The following is a 9340-nucleotide window of genomic DNA, read 5'->3' on the forward strand; positions in this document are numbered from 1 at the left end:
GAAACCAGAGTACCCGGAGGAAACCCACACAGGCACAGGGAGAACATGAAACCTCCAGGCAGGTGGTCCTGTGGTTGGGATTTGAACCAACAAACCTAGTACTGCCAGACATAAGTGCTAACCACTTGGCCACTGTGCTGCCTGTAGTCAGAAAGCGGGCTGAGACAGTTTGTGGGAAAAAAAGGACATAAATTTCATTTGGGTGCAGCGTTGCATGACCGCGCAATTGTCAGTTAAAGTAACGCAACGCCATATCGCAAAAAAAGGCCTGGTCAGGAAGGGGAGGGGGAAATTCTCTGATCAGCAAGGAGTTAATAGCTACCAATCTGGATTTATTAATTGTCATCAGATCTGCAACAGATAAATCCTTTGCCATTTGTTACCACATTTTTTTTTTGTTTCTTTTTTTTCTTTATTAAATAAGAACTTTGTGTCAAATACAGAAAAGGAACGTCGGTTGTATGGAATACGTGTTGTTATGATTACAGTATGTTCTCTCGTACAAGTTTTGCAAGAATCTGTTTTGCTCTTATATGATCATCGTTGTGTTTTGTTCATTTTTTTTTTTAAATTAATTTTTAGAGCGAAAAATGATTCTAGCGATGTGCGTGTAAAATGTGATGTTCCTATTAACCCTTCTCTGCCCAGGAAGCCTTTCGGCATCTGCCATTGCACTTTGCGGAGTGTTGGCGGAGCAGATGGCGGTGGTGGGTGTCGTATTTTTCTATAAGATGTTCCAATAATGACTCTGTGTTCTCATGTTTGCAGCTGCGGAAGATTCCAGCGGTGGAAAAGATGCCGCGATGATTGCGGGTGAGTTAATGTGTCCTAATAGAACAAGTAATGACTAAAGATGGTATGTTACTAAACCCCAGACTCTGCATTCACTATATCCGCTCTCCCCGGACCCCGCATTCACTATATCCGCTCTCCCCGGACCCTGCATTCACTATATCCGCTCTCCCCGAACCCTGCATTCACTATATCCGCTCTCCCCGGACCCTGCATTCACTATATCCTCTCTCCCCGGACCCTGCATTCACTATATCCGGTCTCCCCGGACCCCGCATTCACTATATCCGCTCTCCCCGGACCCTGCATTCACTATATCTGGTCTCCCCGGACCCTGCATTCACTATATCCGCTCTCCCCAGGCCCTGCATTCACTATATCCGCTCTCCCCGGACCCTGCATTCACTATATCTGGTCTCCCCGGACCCTGCATTCACTATATCCGCTCTCCCCAGGCCCTGCATTCACTATATCCGCTCTCCCCGGACCCTGCATTCACTATATCCGCTCTCCCCGGACCCTGCATTCACTATATCCACTCTCCCCGGACCCTGCATTCACTATATCCGCTCTCCCCGGACCCTGCATTCACTATATCCGCTCTCCCCGGACCCTGCATTCACTATATCCGCTCTCCCCGGACCCTGCATTCACTATATCCGCTCTCCCCGGACCCTGCATTCACTATATCCGATCTCCCCGGACCCTGCATTCACTATATCTGCTCTCCCCGGACCCTGCATTCACTATATCCGCTCTCCCAGGACCCTGCATTCACTATATCCGCTCTCCCCGGACCCTGCATTCACTATATCCACTCTCTCCGGACCCTGCATTCGCTGTGTCCGCTCTCCCCGGACCCTGCATTCACTATATCCGCTCTCCCCGGACCCTACATTCACTATATCTGGTCTCCCCGGACCCTGCATTCACTAGATCCACTCTCCCCTGACCCTGCATTCACTATATCCACTGAGTGGAGGCCAGTGGAGGGATTGGCAGAGAGCGATGGAGGACACTGAGTGGAGGCCAGTGGAGGGATTGGCAGAGAGGGGTGGAGGACACTGAGCGGAGGCCAGTGGAAGGATTGGCAGAGAGGAATAAAGGACACTGAGTGGAGACCAGTGGAGGGATTGGCAGAGAGGGATGGAGGACACTGAGTGGAGACCAGTGGAGGGATTGGCAGAGGGGGATGGAGGACACTGAGTGGAGGCCAGTGGAGGGATTGGCAGAGAGGGATGGAGGACACTGAGTGGAGACCAGTGGAGGGATTGGCAGAGGGGGATGGAGGACACTGAGTGGAGGCCAGTGTTGGGATTGGCAGAGAGGGATGGAGGACACTGAGTGGAGGCCAGTGGAGGGATTGGCAGAGAGGGATGGCAGATACAGAACGGTTAGTAAGGTGGATGAGTCTGGCAGCAGCATTCATGATAGACTGAAGAGGGGATAGCCTGCGATGAGGTCGGCCAATGAGGAGGGAGTTACAATAGTCAAGGCGAGATATAACAAGGGAGGGAATAAGTTGCTTAGTGGTTTCCGAGGTTAGGAACGGCAGTATCTTGGAGATGTTGCGGAGGTGAAGTCTACAAGATTTGGACAGTGATTGGATTTGGGGGTGAAAGGATGGATGGGAGCCTAGGATTACACCTCGTACCCTGGCATGAGGGGAGGGACTGATGGTTGTGTTACTGATATTTATGGTGAAGTCAGGGGGGGGGGGCGCGGGCTGGGGGGAATACTAAGAGCTCAGTTTTGGAAAGATTGAGTTTGAGGAAGTGGAGTGGCATCCATGCCGATATGTCACTTAGTAGGCTAGTAATGTCAGAGGAGACTGAAGGGGCGAGGTAAGGAGGAGACTGAAGGGGTGAGGTGAGGAGGAGACTGAAGGGGTGAGGTGAGGAGGAGACTGAAGGGGTGAGGTGAGGAGTGAGAAAGATAGATTTGTGTGTCATCAGCATAGAGATGGTACTGGAAGCCGTGGGAGTTTATCAAATGACCAAGGGAGGAGATGGAGATGGAGAAGAGAAGGGGTCCAAGGACAGAACCTTGAGGGACCCCTACAGAAAGAGGGAGTGGAGTGGAGTGGAGGAGACAGAGTTATAGGTAACACTGAAGGAGTGCTGTGATAGGAGGAGAACCAGGAGAGAGCGGAGTCTCGGAGGCCAAGAGAGTGGAGTTTTTTGTTGTGGGTTTAGTAGCACTTTCAATGCCGTACAATATTCCTGTATCTCTCCTGATCATTTCAGAACCAGGTTAATGATATGGAAATTAAATTGGTTTTAAGGTCCAAAGGATTTTTTTTACCTTAAAGTGGTTGTAAACCTCAGACATGAAGTATAAACAAAGCATATTCCTCTATAGTGTGTACTTGTCTCAGTCCAGAGCACTAAGGGGTTGATTTACTAAAGGCAAATAGACGGTGCACTTTGCAATTGCAGGTGCTCCAGAGCTTAGTAAATGAGTAGAAGCTCTGCTGACTTCCATCATCCAATCACGTGCCAGGAAATAGTTTTTTTTTTATTTTCCTTGCCTGTGATTGAGTATTCTGTGCAAAGTGAACCTTTACCTCATTTACTAAGCTCTGGAGCATCTACACATGTAGAGTGCAATTACACTTTGCAAAGTGCATAGTCTATTTGCCTATAATAAATCAACCCCTAAGTGGCATTTCTGTCTGCTGATTCGATCCTCTCCATCAGCATGAATCACTTCCAACAAGTTTTCCTGACACCAAGAGAAAAATGGTGACGGGGAGGGACCTCCAGCAGATTGACAGCCTCAGCTCTGTTCTTGTGAGCTATGTGGGCTGTATCTCTTCCCTCCAATCAGCTCTCAGAGCTCTGCAGTGTGTAATTTCAGATCTCCGCCCCCTTTTTTCTGAACCTCAGACAAGCTTTATAAGTCCAGCACTTTGAATGGTGTATCACCTGAGGCCATGCACTTCGCCAGTTATATGTAAGAGTTTATGTAACACTACCACCTTAGGAGTTACTGAGTTTTGGGTACCCCTATTGTCCTGCACAGCCAGGAAACACACATTTTCTTCACACTTGCACACTGGAGTCAGTAAACAGTCATTGAGCTTGTATTTTAGGTTTTTTTTAGGGGTATTAACCTTGGGTAGGGCTGAAGGGTATATGGGATGCCCAAGGAAACTTGAGGACAACTTCTTAGCAACTATGTACAATCTACAAAGATTCTCTTCTTGGAGACCTCTCCAGCCCTCCGGGTGTACCGCCTCAGACCCCAGATGAAATCCCATCTTTACCCAGCTGCCTGAAGGAATTGCTGGACAAGGGGCCCAGAAACTAACACTTTAAGTCAACAGTCCCAGATGGGGACTAGTCAGGTTTCCCACTTCCCTTATCTGGGCCAGGGGGTGTGGGATTGCTCACTCAGTCCTCACCTGCAAGCTTGTGGATTGGTGGCTGCCTTCAGGCCTTATGCTGGGCTGGTTCCTTCCCTGCTTCCCAAGTTGTCCTTTCCCATGGGATGAGTAAGGCTGAGAGATCCTCCCTTCCAGCTCCTGCCTGCAAGTAGGCCCCTCTCCTGGGCCGTCTCCCAGGCTCCACACTCCAGCCTCCACTCCATCTTCCAACCACCACTACTACTACTTCTGATCAGGCTCTCTCATATTTAAGGGCTGTCCTGGCCCCATGCCAAGCAGAGGCGTAGCTAGGGTGGGGGCAGGGGGGTACATGTACCCAGGTGCCAAGGTACAGGGGCGCCAAAATGAGGTCACAAGATCACTGCAGCGGCTGCAGCAGACGTGTCATCTGATACGTCTGCCATCCACAGTGAGTTATGAGAGGAGAGAGGAGCTGGCTGGCAGAGGAGCGGAGAGGAGGGCAGTGAGCAGGGCATGTGCCAGAGGGGAGAGCCGAGCCGGGTGAGTAGTGCCATGGATGAAGGGGGGGCAATGTGATTGGGACAGGGTGGGGTGTCTACAGGGACCATATGAAGCGGGGGGGGGGGTGTCATGAGGTGGCCGTTCGTACCCGGGCGCAAAATATCCTAGCTACGCCTCTGATGCCAAGCCTCCTGCTTGGGGATTGGCCAAGATCCCTTAACTACGCAAATCAGGCCCTCTTCACCCCCACCCACTGCCTTCTAGAAACTTCTCAAGCTTCTAGCACAGGGGGAGGTATCAGGGAACTGACCTGTAAAGCCCTCAGCCCTGACCCAAAATAACCTAGCTGACCCATCCCAAGCTGACGCATCCTGGGCTGCTATCCAGCCTTTATCTAAAAAAAAAACTATCCGGCTCCCCCTAGCTAACTAGAGGGGCGCTACATTTACAACCACTTGAAAATTGCAGGACACACCTGAAACCTGGTAGAGCACAATGGCAGTTGAAGAAAATAGGAACCACAAAAAAGAAAAATAAAAGATGCACTTTGCTTTGGGAAACTAAATATCATCCACTTTGGATGTTCAAAGATAAAACAAATTGCACTGCAAGTCCCAAGCTTGCTTCTCGGGTCCTCTGCCACTCTGGGGGCTGGTTGAGCTCATCCAGCTTAGCCAGTATAGCCGGGATATAGTACAAGACCACACTCCATGAAAGTCGTCCTATTCAATGTAATCAAAGTAGCTGACTTCAACATAGTCCCTGCCCAAAGCCACGCCTACTGACGCAGTTCATCCTAAGCCACGCCTCTCCGACGCAGTTGGACTTTTTGTATATGAATAAACCTAATTTGGGTGAAAGGCGTTATAGGAGCATGCCTTAGGGTGGGGTCTGTGCAGAAGTCAGCTACTTTGAATAAATCTGATTGGATGGCTTTCATGGAGTGCGGTCTTGTACTTTATTATCCACTTTGGGTGTACATCTACTTTAACCACTTCCCGTCCAGCCCATGTAGATAAACGACTAGATGCGAGTGCTGCCGAAGCGGGTGGACGTTTCTAAATGTCCCCCCGCATCCATTGCCTGTGCGTGCTCCCTATGAGCACACAGCACTGCGTTTGATGCCCACTGTGTCCGGAGGACACAGCGGAACACAGATCGCTGTACGGGACCTCTGTGCGAGGTCCCGATCATGTGATCACTGATTGGCCAATCAGTGATCACATGAATAGTAGTAAACAAGATGTCACTTCCTGACATCATTGCTTACTACGTGTGAAATCTGTGAATGATCACAGAGATTACATGGTACAGGGCCATTCACAACAGCCTTGTACCATGTGACAAGCTGTGACCAATCACAGCTCTCACAGTATTTCTCAATGGCTGCAAGAATGCAGCCAGAGAGAAGGAGAAATTATTGCTTTTACAGCCTTTATGGGTGTAAAAGCAATCAGTGTAAAAAAAGAAAAAAAATCGTTATCACCCCCCACAAGTAGTACAGTGTCACTATGATGACACTGTACTGCTAGGGTGACAGTATGTAAAAAAAACCCCAAAAAAACATAAATACTAATATAAAAAAAAATACATAAAAATGTAAACACATTTTTTGAAAAATTATCATTTTTAGTTATAAACTAATTTGAGTTATTTTTTTTTTTTTTTACTAAAAAGATAGATGAATACATTTTGGCCAAGATTTATGAAGAAAGATTATTTATCTGCAAAATTTTATAAGAAAAACACTTTTTTTTCTAAATGTTTGGACTTTTTCATTTATATAGGAAAAAAATAAAAATCCCAGCGGTGAATAAATACCACCAAAATAAAGCTTTATCGGTCTCAAAAAATGCTAAAAAATTCATATGGGTCCAATTGTCATTCAAAGTGTGATAGCGCTGAAAGCTGAAAATTGGCCTGGGCAGGAAGGGGGGGAAAGTGTCCGGACTGGAAGAGGGGAAAGTGTCCGGACTGGAAGGGGGGGAAAGTGTCCGGACTGGAAGGGGGTGAAAGTGTCCGGACTGGAAGGGGGGGAAAGTGTCCGGACAGGAAGGGGGGGAAAGTGTCCCGACTGGAAGGGGGGGGAAAGTGTCCAGACTGGAAGGGGGTGAAAGTGTCCGGACTGGAAGGGGGGGAAAGTGTCCGGACTGGAAGGGGGGGAAAGTGTCCGGACTGGAAGGGGGGGAAAGTGTCCGGACTGGAAGGGGGGGAAAGTGTCCGGACTGGAAGGGGGTGAAAGTGTCCGGACAGGAAGGGGGTGAAAGTGTCTGGACTGGAAGGGGGGGAAAGTGTCCGGACTGGAAGGGGGGGAAAGTGTCCGGACTGGAAGGGGGGGAAAGTGTCCAGACTGGAAGGGGGGGAAAGTGTCCGGACTGGAAGGGGGTGAAAGTGTCCGGACAGGAAGGGGGTGAAAGTGTCTGGACTGGAAGGGGGGGAAAGTGTCCGGACTGGAAGGGGGGGAAAGTGTCCGGACTGGAAGGGGGTGAAAGTGTCCGGACAGGAAGGGGGGGGGGAAGTGTCCAGACAGGAAGGGGGGGAAAGTGTCCGGACAGGAAGGGGGTGAAAATGTCCGGACTGGAAGGGGGTGAAAGTGTCCAGACTGGAAGGGGGTGAAAGTGTCCGGACTGGAAGGGGGTGAAAGTGTCCAGACTGGAAGGGGGTGAAAGTGTCCGGACATGAAGAGGTTAATGAAGTATGTTTAGCAGTAATAATGTTTCCTGGTCCTTTCTCTCATTAGGTATCATTGTTGCCGTGATCGCGGTCCTCGTGATCCTCATCGTCGTGGTGCTCCGTTACAGGTACAGACACAAAGGAACGTACTTCACCAATGAGGCCAAAGGCACGGAATTTGCCGAGAGCGCCGACGCCGCCCTGAAAAACGACCCGTCGCTGCAGGAGTCCATAGATGAGTCGAAGAAAGAATATTTTATCTGAGAGGATGGGGGGGATCGTCTCTCCAGCCCCCCTCTCTTTCCTCGCCGTGTTTACATTGGGAAACACTAATGTGTTCTACGACAAAAGAACTACACCAAAGTCCCGTTTCTCAGAGCCGGGCCCATTGTGTCTCAGGGGATCACCACTAACATGCTGGATTATATATACATTTTTTTTAAGAAAACATCCTCGGCAGGATGCTGTGAGGCTGATGACAAATTCTGACGCTAAGGCGTTTGTATTGAGGCTTCCAGGAACGATGTCCGAGGAATGAACAAAGCTTTTGTATCTTGGATTGCGTTTGATGGCTGCACATGAACGATGATCTTCATCCCTTAAAGGAGAAATCCTCACCATGAAGGCTTGGCCAACATATTGCCATACCATCATACCATTACATGTCAGGGAATGGAAACTCTCAGCCAATTACTGTTGCCAGTATAAAAGGGTATAGTGACCTACACCAACCAATCAACTGTCACTATTTCGACCAACAGTTTGCTATAGGTCAGCACTTGGCCAACATATTGCCATACCATCACATGTCAGGGAATGGAAACTCTCAGCCAATTACCGTTGCCAGTATAAAAGGGTACGGTAACCTACACCAACCAATCAACTGTCACTATTTCCACCGACAGGTTGCTATAGGTCAGCACTTGGCCAACATATGAAGGCTTGGCCAACATATTGCCATACCATCATACCATCACATGTCAGGGACTGGAAACTCTCAGCCAATTACCGTTGCCAGTATAAAAGGGTATAGTAACCTACACCAACCATTCAACTGTCACTATTTCCACCGACAGATTGGCCAAGTGCTGACCGTACTTGGCCAACATATGAAGGCTTGGCCAACATATTGCCATGCCATCATACCATCACATGTCAGGGAATGGAAACTCTCAGCCAATTACCGTTGTCAGTATAAAAGGGTACGGTAACCTACACCAACCAATCAACTGTCACTATTTCCACCGAAAGGTTGCTATAGGTCAGCACTTGGCCAACATATTGCCATACCATCACATGTCAGGGAATGGAAACTCTCAGCCAATTACCGTTGCCAGTATAAAAGGGTACAGTAACCTACACCAACCAATCAACTGTCACTATTTCAACCGACAAGTTGCTATAGGTCAGCACTTCCTGTCAAGTCAGTACAGCTCGTTACACCAGCTTGTTAAAGATCATTCTTTTTAATTGTTACATTGTTTTCTTTTTCTTATTTTTTTTTTGTTTGCATGTTCCCTTGTGTCAGGTATAGGGGAGCCCATTCTATAAGGGACTATCCTGCACTCGAGCCCAGGCTTACAAAAACACAACACACCGATTCGCATGGTACTACGGCACCATGTGGTTGGACACGGCGTAATTGAAGATACGTGGGCGTGCCTTTGACAATTAGTGGCGCCCAGGGGCGGACTGACAACCACGGGCAATAGGGGATCATGGAGCCCCTGTGTCCTCGCCCACACTCAAACAACACCCAAAAAAGCCTATGAAAGGCACCAGGGGCATCTCATGGGGCCCCCTACTGACCCCGGGCCCTCGGGCAGTGCCCAAATTCCCAAATGGTCAGTCCGCCCCTGGTGGCGCCGCTACGTGTCTGCAGTGTTTTACTTGTCAGGAAAGTCAGGAATGTCTCTGCAAAATAAAAAAAAAAATATTCAGTAGATATCCGAGAGTACAGAAAAATAGCTGCTGATCCCACCAGAAATCCATCAAGCTAAATTCCTATAGTGAGCTGACAACTCT

At 48.8% G+C, this 9340-nt stretch overlaps 1 protein-coding gene across 1 annotated transcript in view; it reads left to right on the forward strand.

Annotated features, from left to right (window-relative positions):
• The window catches only part of LOC149462248 (glycophorin-C-like), a 29454-nt gene extending 20663 nt beyond the window's left edge, over positions 1–8791 (forward strand). The window contains exons 2-3 of the mRNA XM_089677185.1: positions 769–813; positions 7383–8791. Coding sequence (XP_089533311.1) covers positions 769–813; positions 7383–7579 — 242 coding nt within the window. The 3' untranslated portion in view covers positions 7580–8791. The remainder of the gene's footprint in view (positions 1–768; positions 814–7382) is intronic.
• Positions 8792–9340: the final 549 nt, after the last annotated feature.

The sequence above is a fragment of the Staurois parvus genome, unplaced genomic scaffold (assembly GCF_062004578.1).
Source record: "Staurois parvus isolate SC_StPar_1 unplaced genomic scaffold, SC_StPar_1.0 ptg000179l, whole genome shotgun sequence".
Taxonomy (NCBI): Eukaryota; Metazoa; Chordata; class Amphibia; order Anura; family Ranidae; genus Staurois; species Staurois parvus.